This window comes from Mauremys reevesii, linkage group 10 (genome assembly GCF_016161935.1).
Source record: "Mauremys reevesii isolate NIE-2019 linkage group 10, ASM1616193v1, whole genome shotgun sequence".
NCBI lineage: Eukaryota > Metazoa > Chordata > Testudines > Geoemydidae > Mauremys > Mauremys reevesii.
The window spans coordinates 48,899,474-48,916,675 of record NC_052632.1 but is presented as its reverse complement, the minus strand read 5'-3'; the positions used below and the strand labels follow the sequence as shown (position 1 = coordinate 48,916,675).

General features: G+C 50.3%; 1 protein-coding gene across 1 annotated transcript in view; it reads left to right on the top strand.

Moving 5' to 3' along the window:
• The window catches only part of NTN3 (netrin 3), a 99,891-nt gene extending 84,119 nt beyond the window's left edge, over positions 1-15,772 (top strand). The window contains exons 6-7 of the mRNA XM_039493280.1: positions 11,627-11,701; positions 15,256-15,772. Of these exons, the coding sequence (XP_039349214.1) occupies positions 11,627-11,701; positions 15,256-15,584 (404 nt within the window). The 3' untranslated portion in view covers positions 15,585-15,772. The remainder of the gene's footprint in view (positions 1-11,626; positions 11,702-15,255) is intronic.
• Positions 15,773-17,202: the final 1,430 nt, after the last annotated feature.

The window sequence follows — 17,202 nt, the reverse complement described above, 5'->3', positions numbered from 1 at the left end:
TAGATGCTTCTCACCACAGGCTGGCTGGTTGCCCTTCAGCCAGGCTCTCCCCTTTGATCAGTGCTTCAGTCGCTTGGTGGAAGAGAGAGGAAGAGCATGGCAAACATCTCTCCCTTTTATCATGTTCTTTCTTCCCTCTTGGCTTTACCGCCCCCCCCACCCGCCCCTCAGAGTCAGGTGAGCATTACCTCATCACAGTTCCAAACTGACCAAGGGAAGGGGGGTGACTCACTCGAGAGTCTAACAGATTCTTTTGTTGCTGCCTAGGCCAGCGTCCTTTGTTCCTGTGAGGCTGGGCTGGGTTTGTCCCATACCTGCCCTGATGAGGTGTGAACTGCCTCTCTGTTCTTGGAGAGTTTTTGTCTGGTCTTATTTTAAGCCACGAGGATACATTTTCAGCCTCATAACTACATACATGAAATTATAACCTATAACCTTACTATAACATTACTGTAACAATTACTATAACATTACAGTAACCACAATGCTCAGGGCATCATGAGCGTTCTGAAGACACCCAACATGGCAAACCTTGCATTGGATATCACACAATATTTTATAAAGATGAACATGGCAGTGTATGGTGTCCCCCCGAGGTACAGAGCATCACAGCGAGTGTTAGTGGTCTAGTGATACGATCATCTGGGGATATCTCACAAAATGTATTCCCTGCCATGCAGGGGCCTTGGGCACTGGTGCCACCTCATTCCCTCCTGATCTCTGCCTGTGGCACAAGATAGTTTAGTTTCCAGAGACTGGAATACTTTAGTCTAACCCAGGTTATTGGATGTACTACAGTGGTGATTTGGTTTAGTGGCCTGGGCTTTGTGGGAGGTCAGACTCCATGAGTCCCTTCTGGCCTTAAATTCTAGGACATGTAAGAAAACTCCACACTGTTGGGTGGGTGAGTGGGTGCAAAGCACCCCCAGGTCTCCACTGGCATCAACTCAGACTCCATAGCTGCTTGGGACATCCCCACCCTGCCAGTGCACTTGTGGCACCACTGCCCAGCTTTTGCCAGCCCCAGCAATGGCACATGATCTGCCTGCCTTGTGCCTGGTTCTCCCCAGCACTGGGAGTCTCTCATTTCCGTGGACCTGTAAAGAAAAAGCTCACTCTTTGCAAACAGAACAGGCAGAAGCTTTAAGCAGAACCCAATGAGCGCTTATCCCCATATCAAAGGCACAGGATTTTGGCACAGGATTCTGGAGATTTGCAGTAGTGAGCGATGTGTCCAGCTGCGGTACTTGTAAGATAGTGGCAAGTATCCAACTGTGTCCTGGGGCTTGGGCCTCTGAGGGGCTGCGGCTGTGTCTCAGTGGTGGGAATTCCAGGGCCTGACATATAACGGAAGTGATCCAAGTGTCTTAGTGCTAGAGCTGCTGTAGTGCGGACAGGTCTTAGTGCTGGAGGTTTCCTGCAGGCCATGCTATAGTTCAATGCATGGCATGTCTTATTGCCAGTGGCAGCTGGGTGCTATCCTGTGGGGGAGCAGATTCAGTAGTGTGTTAATGTGCAAAGTCCCCAGGTGCTAGGCCATAATACAAGGCTGATGAAGCACATGTCTCAGCAAAGGAAGTTCCTAGGTGTTGTGCTATACAATCATAGAACATTAGGGTTGGAAGAGACCTCAGGAGGTCACCTAGTCCAATCCCCTGCTCAAAGCAGGACCAACACCAACTAAATCATCCCAGCCAGGGTTTTGTCAAGTCAGGCCGTAAAAACCTCTAAGGGTGGAGATTCCACCACCTCCCTAGGTAACCCATTCCAGTGCTTCACCACCCTCCTAGTGAAATAGTGTTTCCTAAGATCCGTCCTAGACCTCCCCCACTGCAACTTGAGACCATTGCTCCTTGTTCTGTCATCTGCCACCACTGAGAACAGCCTAGCTCCATCCTCTTTGGAATCCCCCTTCAGGTCGTTGAAGGCTGCTATTAAAATCCCCTCACTCTTCTCTTCTGCAGACTAAATAACCCCTGTTCCCTCAGCCTCTCCTTGTAAGTCATGTGTCCAGAGATGGATGGTTCTATGTGAATATCATGTTATTTATTATTAACAGTCGGGCAATTTCTGCCCTATACTGCTGCTTCCCATGCAGAGCAGCATATCTTGGAGTTTCCTTGGGTGTGAAGGCATTTGCTCCCATGGATGAGGTCGAAGGTTCAGGGAATCCATGAGACAGCCTTGTGGGGACCTCTTGTCTCTGTCCTTTGGCCTGGCTGCCTTCCTCCGCTGGTCAACATGGGTCCTGCAGGAGTTTTGCTACCAAAAGCATCCCTTGTGACTGGGGCAGGGGCTGCTTACACCTTTTAGGCTGTCTGCAGTGACTTACACTGCAGTGCCCTATGCGTTAAGGGGAAGTATCCACTAGAGACCAGCTGGCCCTATCTCCCCTACCAGCCACCAGACCTGGGTCCATGAGTGGTTGGGATCTAGCAGGGAGCACGCCATGGAAACAGCATTCCCTCTTCTGCATGCAAAGACACACCCTCACCCACAGCCACTGCTAGGATCCCCTCCATTCACCTTCACCCACAGCCACAGCCGGGATCCCCTCCATTCACCTTCACCCACAGCCACAGCCACAGCCGGGATCCCCTCCATTCACCTTCACCCACAGCCACAGCCACAGCCGGGATCCTCTCCATTCACCTTCACCCACAGCCACAGCTGGGATCCGCTCCATTCACCTTCAACCACAGCCACAGCCGGGATCCCCTCCATTCACTCTCAGCCACAGCCAGGATCCCCTCCATTCATCTTCACCCACACAGCCACAGCTGGGATCCCCTCCATTCATCTTCACCCACAGCCACAGCCACAGCCGGGATCCTCTCCATTCACATTCACCCTCAGCCACAGCTGGGATCCCCTCCATTCATCTTCACCCACAGCCACAGCCGGGATCCCCTCCATTCATTTTCACCCACAGCCACAGCCACAGCTGGGATCCTCTCCATTCACCTTCACCCACAGCCAGAGCCAGGATCCCCTCCATTCATCTTCACCCAGAGCCACAGCTGGGATCCCCTCCATTCACCCACAGCCACAGCCCGGATCCTCTCCATTTACCGACACCCTCACCCACAGCCACCCACACAGCCAGGATCCCCTCCATTTACCTTCATCCTGACCCACAGCCACACCCTCACCCACAGCCAGGATTCCCTCCATTCACCCTCACCTCCACCACAGCTCCCCTGGCAGTTCTGTCCCAGCTAGTGCAGTGGCTTAGTTACACTGGAGCAGGGCTGCATGCTGTCCCCTGGAAATGTAGATGGATTTGCACTGGGCCCATTTATACCTCACCCAGTGCAAAAAGAGGGAACGTCAGCTGTGGATTGGATTTGGCTGCTGTCCCTTTGCTTTCCCTTTCCATGTGGAGGGGTTCATTCTTTCGGTCTTAGTGTCACCAACACAGTAGGCAACGGGGTTGTGCCCCACAGGACTCCCTCATACCATCCCCTCCCCAAACGTCAACTCTCCCCCCATCACACACTTGTGTACACCTGTTCTTCAGCTCTGGCAACAGTTGACTCCGTGGATGGTCCCCCAGCTTCCAGACATCCTCTTCATCCTGGAGGGAATGCCGACCTCAAAGCTACATGTTCTTTTTCTGGTGGGGAGGGTGGTTATTATGGGGGGAGGCAGATGGGTGGGTTCCTGTGTTACCTGGATGATATCTGGGGAGCCAGTCAGACTTAAACTGATCTGCCTTCCAAATTCCCTTAGCGTGTATGACACCATGTCCAGGAAGTTTCAAGGGAGCTGGGAAGAGGAAAAAGTGCTCTGAGAGCTGGCAAGTGAGAGAGGTGCTTGTGAAACATTTCTTCTGATGGCCGCCCAACTTCTCTTGACACTTTTATAGGGTTACCCTTCAGGAGTGATATAAAGGGTGTAGCACAGCCCTGGCTCATGGGGCCAGAAATCCACCTGATTTGAGGCCTTTCTTTGTCTTGCCTTTGGAACAGATTTGCTGCACCCTGCACTCTTTCCTCTACTCTTCTGTCCCTTCCCTTCCGTGCCTTTTGTTTCTCTTGCTCCTCTCACAGGGTCAGCACCACAGTGTCCCAGAGCGGTGTCTCCACCATGCCCAGCACAAAGAGACAAGCCCAGGGCCTGACTCTCCTGTCAGTGTAACTCCAGTTAACTCAGTGGAGTCACTCCTGATTTACAGCAGCACCCGTGAGAGGAAAATCGCTTCCTTGTCTTGTCTGCACTATGCGCCCATGTTGCTGGTCAGATCTACGCTACAACCTTTTGCCGACGTAGCCATATCAGTAGGGGTAGGATTTGTGCCTGATATCGCTGTACTGTACTGGCAAAATCCTGGGGCCTGGAAAAGTGAAGCTGCCACAACACAAGCTCTAGCAAAATTGCTCTTTTGCCAACAGCACTTATTCCAGCCCCACCTGAGCAAAATAAGTGACACTGGTAAAAGCTAGCTCCAGTATGTCATCTTGGACTGCAGTCACACCCAGCTATACCCTCCCACATGGGGCCTGCGTCTTACTGCGGCTCAGTTACACTGCTCTGGTAGTGCAAAGGGACAGTAAAGTATATGTACCCCCACTTCAAGGCCACATTCCATGACTAGAACAGTATCAAATAGTTTGAATACAGCTGAGACTCAGGGCCATGTGGTAGAAGGGGGAGGAGGGGAGGGGAGATAAATAATGAGGGCTTCTTGGGTTTTTTAAGTTTCTTACATAAATTGAAGTAGAAATTAATTTTATATTCTAGGAATGTTCCTCGGCACAAAACAGAGGTTGAAAAAAGCCTAAATTATTAATTCCAAACACAATTTCCGTTCTTTCATAATCACATTTTTATGATATTAATCAGGACCATAAATCCAGAGCAGTTTTCCTTCTTTCTTTTATTTTTTTCTTCAAAACCCAGAACTGAGTGGGGAGGCTGCAGGGAGAGTGAAGATGTCACCTGTGTGCTTCATGTCTGGTGTATTCTCTTGTTTTTATGTCCCACCCGTCACACCAGGTCTCTGGCTGCCCCCCAAACTCAGCTTCATGCCTCCCTCTCCTCAGTCATCCTTCCCAGTCTGGTCCATCTCTCAACTCCTCTGGCTGCATTTCATCCCCAATTCTTCCTGCCTTGTTACACTTGGGAATAGGCCTGAGGCAGCTCTTGGAGATCAGCAGTCAGTGTGTATGCAGCAGTGCTGCCTCTTACTTGTAGCAAGGACAAGGCAGGGTTTGCTCTCATTGAGCTAACCAGGTTCCATCCCTGTTTCAAGCGCAGTTCACCCTTGCCTACACTTTGGGGGCACTGGCAACACCAAGGCAGCAGGGCTGAATGCTGGCTGCCTGTTGCTGAATCAGGGTTTTCACCAGAGCAGTGACGCTCTCATCTCTCCTCCTCTCCTTCTATCTTGGGACACTGGGGAAAATCTTCAACAGCCCAAGTCCCATTTTCAAAAATGCCCATAGACTTGGGCTTCCAAGTGCCTGTGTCCCTTCTGATAATGGGAGATGGGATCCTAAAACACTTGGAGCCAGATTCTTAAAGGTATTTTGGTGCTTAAAGATGCGGGTAGGAGTCAAATGGGATTCCAAGGGAGTTTGGCACCTCGGTGCTTTTGAAGATACCATCAGGTGACTATCTACATCTTTAAGTACTGAAATGCCTTTAAAAATATGGCACTTTTGAAAACTTTATCCACTGTCTCCCACATCCACTTCCCCCATCATTTCTCATTCCTCCCACTTGCCAACTTTTCTCCCCCACCTCTGCATCTCATGCTGCCCCCAGCCCTCTGTGTTATGTTCCTGCTTAATCTTCAGCTGATGAGCTTCTAGCAGATTTGTGTGTGGGGAGACTGGGACAGAATGGTGGGGTGGCACAGTGAAGGGGGAGTGATCTTTGGGAAATCTTAATAGCTTTTACAAATAATAGTACTACTAATAATTTCTAATCTTTTTAAAGTACTTTGCTTTTTCCTCTGAAACGTTCCCTGTTTCTTCAACAGAAATCGCTCAATTCCCTAGAAACATGTTTTTCTAACTAAGTAGATTAGTTTACATCTTGTGGCACTTAAAAACATTATTATTATACCAAAAAAAAAAAGGGGGCTCAGATTTATGGCTCTTTCTCAGGCCAGATCTCCCTGGCAGTGCTCGTTGACTTTAACTTCTGTTTCTACAAAGCCCTTTCAGCTGCCAGGCTTGCTCTGTCTCTCCTTCTCTTCCCGTCCACTCTGCACGTCTCATGAACCTCTTGTCCCCAACCAGGGCTTTGCCCCAGGACTATAATCTACTGGCTCACTGCAGGGAGAGGTGTTAGCAAACTGTCACTCATCACAGTCTCTCGTAGACCCCATGTGTACCACAATTACAACCCAGTTAGGGGATTGGTTACAACACAGTTGTCACTTGACCCCGTTCCAACACCGATAAAGATTATAGTGCAGACGGAACCTCGCCAGGTCCCTGTAATCAGACTAACACTAGGCCATGTATCGCCATCTAGCACTGCCCCTTCCTTCTTTTGCATCTCCTCTCCTTTCAGCTTTCTGGACAACTTCCCGTCCCATGGCTGGATGTGATTCAGTGCTATGCTCTTGCCACCAGCCCCAGTGCTGTCTGCCCCAGACTGGTGCTGCTCTCTGATACTTACTGTTGTGAATTCTCTCCCACAGAGAGTTCGTCTGCCTGCAGATACAGCCAGTACTTGGCCCAGTGAGGCGCTGGTCCTGACAGGGCCCTTAGTGCCCCACTGCATTAGTGATACAGGCCTGATCAAGGAATGAGAGCAGAGACTGGCATGGGGTCTTGCAGTGGGATTCTTGACTCACCCTAAATCCTCTTCTGGACAAACTCGCACTTTGTGGGTTCCTTGAATGCTGCATTTGAAGCCTAAGGACAGACATCGAGCACCAAGGCTATGGCTTCACTGCCCAGTTAACCTGGGTCTGAGCACCAAAGTTAGCCTAGCCCACATGTGAGCATCCCCACAGCAATGTCTCAGAGCTGCCCTCCTTGCCTCAGCCATGCTCCCCACCATGGCAGGAGGGACAGGCGGGAGGGGGTGTTATATACCTACACTGGGTGAGCTTCCCAGGATTCAATCGACCTACTTTAAAGCAGAATGGTACAAAGCAGCTTAACACACCGGAAAAGCTGGGGCAGTTGCTAAATCGCAGTATCTTAAATTGCTGCATTTCACATGTGCCCTATAAACTGGAGCTGGGTGAAAACTTTTCATCAAAACAATTTGCCATTGAGAAATACCATCATGATGAAAATAATTTTTTCGCAAAGTTGTATCGATTTTGATAAAAGTTCATTTTGGGAAAAACGTTTCCAACTGTCAAAATTTCCAGACATTTTGTTTTGAAATTTATTTTATTTTATATTAAAACATTTAAAAAAATAATAAATGGTCAAAATTAAAACAAAACGTTTTGGTTAAGCTGGGGGGGAAATGTGAATTTTGTTTTTTGAAAATTTGTGAAATTTCGGCTTTTCCTGTTCATTTGGGATGAAAAAAAAGTCAAGCTCTCCAAAGATTTTGTGGAATGGAAAATCATTTTCTGGGGTGGGGCTCTACCATAAATGCAACCAAACTGATGGGATGAAATCTGCTTGTCATGTCTGGAGCACTTGGGCCTGAAATACACCTCTACCTCGATATAATGCTGTCCTCAGGAGCCAAAAAATCTTACCGTGTTATAGGTGAAACCGCGTTAAACTGAACTTGCTTTGATCCACCGGAGTACGCAGCCCCCCCCCCCCCCCGGAGCACCGCTTTACCGTGTTATATCCGAATTCGTGTTATATCGGGTCGTGTTATATCGAGGTAGAGGTGTAACTCCTATATAGGAGCCAAGACTTTCCAACTGATTAGCTTGAATAACTAGCTCACGAAAGAGTCCAAATATAGTCATTTACACCAATTAAGGATCTGACCCATAGAATTTCTTAAACTACTACGAAGAAGTTCCTGTACTTTTAATCTGCCCATTGTTCCTTTCACATTTAGCCTTCAGATTTTTAGGTAGACTTGTTACTTCAAGTTATGTTGTTGTGTTTAGTTTTGCTATCATTATTTTAAAAAATAGCAGTGACATTATGGACTTCCTTCTGGTCTTTCAAACCCTGGTGTAAATCAGGAGTAACTCAGGTAAGATCAGTCAAATTCTCTCCTATTTCCATCGATGTAAATCTACAGTATGGCTGTGTAAACCAGCTGAGTTGGATTAGATTTGTACTGGTTTAGCCAAGAGCAGATTTCAGCCCATTGGAATAATTCAGGACGGGTAAAGCCAATATCAGCGAGATCAGAAGCAGCACTGAGCAGTTCTCCAAAAACAGTTAAAAATAATGTGAAGTTCACTCCTTGCACAAGGTCTCAAAAGTCCACTAAAGCCCTGAAAATAGGCTCTGCGCAGGGTGAATTTTGCCCATAAGGCATAAACATCATAAAGTTCTGTCCCAGGTCACCCGTGTCAGAAAGTCAGCCTCATCTGGCAGCAGCTCCATGGCCTGTGTGGAATGAGCCAGCCTTCTCAGGCCATTTCCCAGGGGAGAAAGGTCCACGTCCCAAAACCACCGTTGCCAAGGGCACTTGGGCTGCCCACTCAGCAGAGAAGCGGAGGACTGAATGGGCCATGGAGAACAAACTCTATTCTCTCTCTAGAGCCATGCCTTAGAGTCAGGGGTGGCTCCAGGCCCCAGCACACCAAGCGCGTGCTTGGGGCGGCACGCCGCAGGGGGCGCTCTGCCGGTCGCCGGGAGGGCAGCAGGCGGCTCCGGTGGACCTCCGGCAGGCGTCCCTGTGTAGGGTCCGCTGGTCCCGCGGCTTCGGTGGAGCAGGGAGGTCCACCGGAGCCGCGGGACCGGCGGACCCTCCGCAGGCACGTCTGCGGGAGGTCCACCAGAGCCGCGGGACCGGCGACCAGCAGAGCGCCCCCACGGCGTGCCGCCATGCTTGGGGCGGCGAAATGGCTAGAGCCGCCCCTGCTTAGAGTCATGGTTCAGATCCATTGGTAGCAGTGGATGCGCAGGAAGCTTGCACTGCTGCTACCCATACTGTATTTGTTCTATTAATAAAGAAAGGGATTCAGGCCCCAGGACGGGCAATCAAGCCATCCTCTGTCAGCACTAGATTCATTCAAAAAGGGAAAGGAGAGAAATGGAAAAACCCAGCATAAATGTCTTTGTCATAAAAGCTGCCAGAGTGTGGCTCTGTGCTTCCCTAAATAAAAAGGGAGAGGAGAACAAAGCAAAGCAGGAAAAGCCCAGCTGAGGTGGGCAGGGCAAGCTGGGGTAGAGGACAGCACTCACTCCCCTTTTTCTGACAAACACCTTTTATTGGAAACTGGCGACGGGCCCCAGCCATCCCGCCTGCGCACACCTGCCGCTGGGGAGCGATGCCTCCACACCCTGCACTCCAGCCTGGGACGAAGGCTGCTTCCGTCCTCTCCCTCCCCGGGGTGCATGGTGAGCTGGTACCCAGCACTGCAGAGTCCCAGTCCTCGAAGCATGAGCGCCGGTGCCAGCGCGGAGACCTCTGGCCGACGGTGCCGCTGCCTCAAGCCCGCCGGGGGGGAGCAAGGAGCCAGACCCAGCTGCCCCTAACTGCGCGGGGATGACTTCTTCCACCGTGATCCCTGCTTGCTGGGGAATTAGCTTCGTGCTGAGCTGCTTTTATCAGTGACAAATTTGGAGCCGGCAGCACAAAGGCCAGAATAAAAGGGAGCAGGGTGGAAAGGGAGAGAGCAGCAGAATCCAGGGTCCATTTGTGTTTCTGGTTTTCTTCCTTTTTTCTTGTGGAAGTTGGCACAGGGAGGTTGGTGTTTTGTTTTGTTTCTTTCTCTCTGATCCCTCTGGCAACCCACAAACAAAGAGAATTTCATTGACTGCTTGCCCTGTCCCAGGGGAAATGAAGCCAAGCTGGACAGAGAATCTGCAAGAGGGGAAGAGAGGAAGAAAGATGGGCTCAGAAAAGCACAACCTAAGCAAAATGTGTGGAGAGAGACAAATTGAGCTGTTCAAAGGATGGTGGCAGGAGAAAGGAATGAAGAGGGGTCTGCTTTGGGAAATCCTTGGGATCAAAGGCGTTGGGGAGAAAGGTTCCAGAACTGCTCTGCTCTCCATACAAAGCTGTTGCTTCCAGCAATAGGCATAAAAAGGCTGGCCTATGGCATGAGCCCAGCCTCATGGAACGTGGCTAGATTAGGGAGCGCAACACCCTGTGCTGTGCCAAAGACCTGGAATGATGCTGCATGTCCACAAAGGACACCTCCCCGGCAACATCCCAGCAGCACAATGCCCCCCATGGGCAGGAGGTGGAGTGTGTTCAGGTTATTTAGGGAAACGCCACCTGCAGCAGAGCAGCCTCCTACACTGTTGGTGTGCTGTGGGGTGGGGAGATGGAACGTCTTCAAATATACCTATCTGTGGCTGCACTCTGCCATTCCTGTTGTTTCCATACCCATAGCCTTGGTGTTACCCTCGACTCCAGTCTCCTTCTCCTCCCACATCCCCCATATTTGCAGATCTGCAGCATGCATCCTGTGTGATCCTGCCTTGCTTTCACCACCTCTCCCTTTGCATCTCCTCTCCCTTGAACTCCTACAACTCCCTCCTCTGCAGCTCTGTTTCCCAGCACTCCAGGGCCTGGCATGTGCAGAACTGCATTGCTCCTGCCTCCTCACACCTACGAGGAAGCTTGATCCCATCCCATGCCACAGACAGTTCCACTGACTTCCCGTCTGCATCAGAATACAGGTCAAAAGGATTCTACATAGGCCAAGTTCATGCCTGGAGTAACACCCTTAACTTCAGTGGAATTACATGAGTTTGGCACAATGTGTTCTAACTCCCTCTTTGGGACTTTCTCCAGCACATCCTAAGGGACATGAGGGGCAGAACCTCAGCTGGTGTAAATCAGTGTAGTTTTGTTGGCTTTGATGGAGCTATGCTGATTTACATCAGCTGAAGATCTGGCCACTCTGGGCCTCTCTTCCAGCTCCTTTGTTTAGCTAGCATCAGCCTCATTCTCACAATCTAGCTATTGATGGTGCAAGAACCTTCTCCTTTGCTGCTCCTACCACCTGGGACACCTTGCCTCTATTACTCCACTGTCCATCTCAAATCTAAGCTGAGGACACATTTTCTCCCTTATTATTATTTAATGTTCTCATTATGTTATCCCAAGAGACCCAGTCAGAATCCATTATGCTAAAAGCTGTGCAAACACATACAAAGACAGTCCCTGTCTGAAGAGTTTAAAATCTGTGCCTCTCGATTTCTCTCAGCCACCGCTGTTATTTATTATTAGCTCTACAGTTTTATTATCCACAGCTGCTGTAAATTGGCAGAGCTCAGCTGAAGTTAGAGGACCTTCATCAACTGAGGATCTGGCTCAAAAGCTCTAGAGAGTTTGAGGATTCAGTTTGTCTGAAATCTGCTGTATGAAATTATATTGCCTTTTATTGGTCTTTGCCCCAGGTGGGTGATTCATTGTTAATGCCAGCATACAGTGCCGCAGGTGAGAGATGCAAACTTCCCCTAGCCTCTCCTTCCCCCTGGTTGTTATGGTTTTGCTTGTATGGGGTTTGTTTTAAACTACTCAGCGCTTAGTTTGCTCTGTTCCTTCTCTGCAGACTGTGATTCGTACTGCAAGCCAGCCAAAGGCAACTACAAGATTAATATGAAAAAATACTGCAAGAAGGATTATGGTAAGCAGCTCTTCCTTCCTGAAGTCACCTTCGCAGGGAAGAAGAGTGAGGAAAAGGGCCAGTGGACACCTGCAGCCAGGCCTTAGATGGGTGAGCCCAGTCCTGGGATGGGAGCAGAATTAGACTGTCCCACCCTGTTCTGTCAGAATATCCCACCCTACCCTACATGGGTCGCGCCCTTCTGGCATGAGAAGGGAATGCAGTCTGTGTTTACTCCATCCAAGCTTCCCCCACCCTCTGTTCCTCTCCTATTGGGCCTCAATCTAGCCAGAGATCCAGCCGTTCACAGAGAGGCATCCAAGGTCAGCAATGACCAAAAGTCATTGCCATCTGGTGATAGATCGATGGCCCATGGTGGTCTCCAGCCAGTGGCGGACTGGTGTCCGCATCCCCTGTCTTTCCTCAGCTGACCCTCACCCTCACTGTAAGAGATGGCAATCCGCACCCTAGCTGGTAGAGATGCTAAAAATTAAAGGCTGTCCCGTCCGATGGCTTGAATATGCACTTGTGGGCAGGAATCTGAGAATTTGGTGTTTTCGTTATCTGATTTGCACCTGCAGTCAGGAAGTCAGGGCTACAATTACTCAGAGTTAATTTAATTTAATGGAGGGGGCCAATTTTCCAGATACTTCAAAGGAAGCCTTCCTTCCCCAAATTCACCCCGAATACACATGGAGTCTAGGTGAGCCTCTCACTCCTTGAGGCCATCCTTCTAGAACAGTGCTGAAGTGCACCAGTGAGGGAGTGCTGGAAGCTAGTGCTGCCACTTCCCATCTGGTACCTGCTGTGGAGGCAAAGTGAGACCTTCGGTCTCTGGGACTATCAGTCTGGCCCTTTCCACCAGCATGAAATTCATTAAAACAAACCTTTTAAACCATTCCATGCCCTCTCCCCCTCTGTCCCTCCCTGCCTGCCAGATACCTTACAAAGAACATTTTCTCCGTACTCTTGTTGTCTGAGGGGTCTTGGGAGAAAGCTGATGTGAATCGCCACTGTGAGGCCAGGCTGGGCGGATGCTGACTGCACGTTGTTAATCACTGTGACACGGGGCCATTCACACTCGGGCATGGAGGGAGGTTCACTGGAGAGAGCTGTTTGATTGATCTTCCACAGGAACCCTTGGCTCCATCTGAAAAGATGGTTTTGGCAAGGTGGAGAGCAATAGAAATGACTGTCAGATGGCTCTGAGTCAGGGGGTGGGGGAGGAGGCAGGAGTGAATGTGAGTTTTGAGAGAGAAGAGCTCACCAGAACCAGCCCTTCCATTCAGCTAGACTTTCTTGCAACTTTAACCCATTTACGTTTCTCAGGACTTTCAGTGGAAGGGCTCCAGCTAGCCACCTGTGCCATATGTGCCCATAATAGACTCATGGGAGCTTGTAGATCCCCTGTAAAAGGAATTCTAAATGTGGGTCATTTCAGTGTTGAAAAATTCAAAATTGTTTTAGCCGGCTGTGGCGAGGCAATGACTCACCGGCACAGCGCCTCCTGCTGGCTGTCTCGGGAATTAGCTCATTCCAGCCCAGAGCGCCCTCTGCAGGCCGGTGTCTCGCCTGCCGCTGGCCCCGTGTCCTTCCCAGACCCCGGTGCCTTTTGCCCAGGGGTCCTGCCCACCGCAGTACCCTCTCACTCTGGGTCTCCCCTCCCAGGGGAACCCCCCAACCCTCTAAACCCACCTTGCCTCAGTGGCTACTGCCAGTCATCGTCTAGCCCCCTCTCACTGCAGCAGACTGCAGTCTGTAAACCACTCATCATCGGCAAGGGGGGTTAGCACCTGCTGCCTTTGCCTATCTCTGGGCTGCCCCTCTGCAGCCCCAGTACCATTTTTGGCCTTCTAGCAAGGCCTACAGCCTGGGCTTTTACTAGGCTGAAGCTCCCCAGCTCCTTTGGCCTTCCACAGCACTGCTCCACTTCAGGTACCCTTCTCAGCTCCCAGGCAGCCCGGTCCTTCTCTCTCAGGAGCTAGAGAGAGTCTCTTTTTCTCAGCCTCTGGCCCTCAGCCCTCTTATCAGGCCAGTTGTGGCCTGACTGGGGCGTGGCCCCAGCTATGGCTGCTTCCCCCAATCAGCCTAGCTTTTCCCTACCACAGCCCTCTCCCAGGGCTGTTTTAAGCCTTTCAGGGCAGGAGTGGGGGTGACCACCTCATTACACCAGCAAATATCCATTGAGCCACAAAATTCGAATTTCCAGGTACTTTCCAGCTATTTCTTTTAGGGTGACCCCTGATTTTCCTCCTCAATCCCTGAGCTGCTATTTGTACCTATGGGCCCCATATGAGTACCTCACAAATAGGCATGACTTTATCCTCACAACACTCCTGAGAGCCAGGGAAACATCATTCTCCCCATGGAGAACTGAGGCACAGAGAGATTGTAAGTGACTGGCTCCGGGTCATGTAAGGAGTCTGTGACAGAGCTAGGAACTGAGTGCACATCTCCTGAGTCACAGGCTACAGACATCCAGTACCACCCATAGCCCATCCAGCCAAGCACCTGCGACTGCTACAACTGCTTGTTGGGAGTCCCGTCACTGGGTTGTGGTTGGGGAGGTCTGAGGCATCAATATGGTCTTGTTCTGTAACTTGACACGGGTTTTAGCCCAGCATAACTCTATTGACCTCAACAAAATTAACCCCAATTAACTCCAATGTCAGTGAAGGGAGAATCAGGCCTTCCAGCTCTTTTTGCTGCACTGTGTCTTCCAGGACCAAATCACTGCCTTTCCACTTTGGGTTTGCCACTGTCCTGCCCCTTCCTCATGCACCTGGCCTGAGATGAAATCATGTTTGGCCAGCAAACCTCAGAACCATATCACAGTCCCAAAGCAGGGTGAATGTCACTGACTAGCAATGCGTGTCTGAAAAGGAAAATTAAGCAACATCTTGTCCTCCTGCAGTGCAGGTGGAATTTGGAGGCTCAGTAGGCTCCTGAAGGCTGCCTTTTCTGAGCACTCAGCAGTCCCAGTCATCCTCTGGACCACAGACAGCTGTGCCCTGGGGGGCCTGTTGCTTTCAGAAGCATGGGGATAGCCGTGCTGAATAAGGCTGGTCAAAAAATGCGAATTACTTGTCACTGGCAATTTTGGAAAATTGGTATGAGGTGGTGGAGGGGGTAAATTTTCCAGTTTTTTCATAAAAAAACAAAAACAAAAAAAGTTGGTGATTTTTTTTTTCATTTTTTGTGGGAAATTTTGCCAAAACTAGAATTTTTTTACTGAAAAATTTATTGTGAGCATTTTTGTTTTCATCATAAAGCCATTTCTCATCCCCAAAAACTGTTTTGATGGAAAAATTCCAAGCGTCTCTAATGCCAAGTCACAGAGTGTTGTGGTAAGAAGACATAACTAGATCTTGTGGAACTGGTCCATCAAGAAGCTGCAGTGAAACAGGACAGAGTGTTTTCTTAAAGGGTGGATGGTTCCCCTGTCAGAGCAGAAACAATCCCACAAAGATTGAGCCATGGAAATTTGCCTGTTGCCAGAACAAGGGGGTCGGGGAGGAGAGTATCATCACTGACTCTTGCTCCACTCTCAGCGTCTCTCTTTGTCTCTCCCCCAGTTGTCCAAGTGAATGTCTTAGACATGGAGACAGTGGCCAACTGGGCTAAGTTCACTGTCAACGTCCTCTCGGTCTACAAGTGCCGCGACGAGCGCGTGAAGCGTGGTGATAACTTCCTGTGGATCCACATGAAAGACCTGGCCTGCAAGTGCCCCAAGATCCAAATCAGCAGAAAATACCTTGTCATGGGGATCAGCGAAAACCCCACTGACCGGCCAGGACTCATGGCCGACAAGAACAGCCTGGTCATCCAATGGCGGGATGCCTGGACCCGGCGCCTGCGGAAACTGCAGCGGCGGGAGAAGAAGGGGAAGTGTTTGAAACCATGATGGGTTTTGTGTCTGTCCCTTACTAAAGTTCCCGCCCTATGCGCATTCTTCAGACTGTTCCTCAGAGACTCTGTATATTTATATAGCGTGAACAGACTCTCCTGTCTATAGTGTATATTTGCGATGGGTTCCTTTGTGTGCGTGAAGGCCCGGGTGTGCCTGGGTGTGTGTGTGTCCTTAATGTTGATTAAAAGTAACACAGTAAAGAGGAGTGAAGTGGAGGATGAGCCCAGTGTTGCTAGGTCTGAAGTTGCTCAGAGGATATAAGCAAAAGGCCTGTCCATCACGGCCCCTCTCCTGTGGGTGTCTCATTGTTTCTGATCTCTCTTCCCTTTCGTGGTGAGCTCCATGCCCTGCCTGCTCCCAATGTCCGAGCGCAAGTCCTCAGCTCTTCGCTCAGCCACAGTATACCTGGGTGTGGACTAGTCTAAGTTCTTCAGTCCCCTTCCCATCCATAGCAACTGAGACTGGCCTGGTGTCAGTTCATGGATTATGAGGCCAAAAGAGACCACTGTGATCATCTCATTTGCCCTCCTGCATAGCACAGGCCAGAGAACTCCCCTGATTTAACGTTCTCCCATTCCCATCTTCTAACCTATTTCAGGTCACCCTGAAGGGAAAGCAAAAGCATTGGCCATAGAGGGTCAGATTCTTCTGTCATATATACTGGTATAGGTAAGGAGTGAGTGCATGGCTTGCTAATGGATTTCCGTATGCAAGGGCGGCTCCAGGCCCCAGCATGCCAAGTGCGTGCTTGGGGCGGCATGCCACGGGGGGCGCTCTGACGGTTTCCAAGTGCCTGCGGGAGGTCCACCGGAGCCGCGGGACCAGCGGACCCTCTGCAGGCACATCTGCGGGAGGTCCACCGGAGCCGCGGAACCGGCGACCGGCAGAGCGCCCCCCACGGCGTGCCGCCGTGCTTGGGGCAGCGAAATGGCTAGAGCCACCCCTGTCCATATGCATACAGTATGACAGGAGATTCCAGCCCTGGAGTTCCATGAAAAACCAAAGGGTCCAATTTGCCAGTTACATCATGTTTATGCTGATACACCACCATTGATTTCACTGGTATGACACTGGCGTGACACAGTGAGAATCAGGCCCTTTGGGTTTATTCAGCCACTGCTGCCATGCACCAGCCCCCACCTGCAGACTGGTCTTAGCCAAGGTCACTGCCAAAGGCCCTCTTATATCCTCTCAGAAAAATGTGTATGTTTGTGGGGGCAGAGCCTCAGCTGGTGCAAATCAGCCAATTTGCATCAGCTGAGGATCTGACTCGACATGCATAATTCAGCTGTGGGCCTGATTCTGCCCTGTTTTTCACGCAGTGTCGTTATTTTCATCTGGGCCAAAGGACTGTGAAAAGCTGTCATTCGGACTTGGACAATGTTTTGCAGAGGTGTAAATGGGGGCAGAAGGTGAAATCCCAGGAAGATCGAGTCCTCGGAGTGTTTTTATGCTTCCCCAGCCCTCTGAGTCTCAAGAGGGCAGGGTTGTTAAAGCAAAGTTAATGCACTGGTGGTTATGGTGAGAAGCTCTAGTTCACCAGGGCAAGGGAATTGTAGTCCCTTGACACAGGCACATTCCAAATGGGCACAGAGTGGGCCTGGGTGGCTGT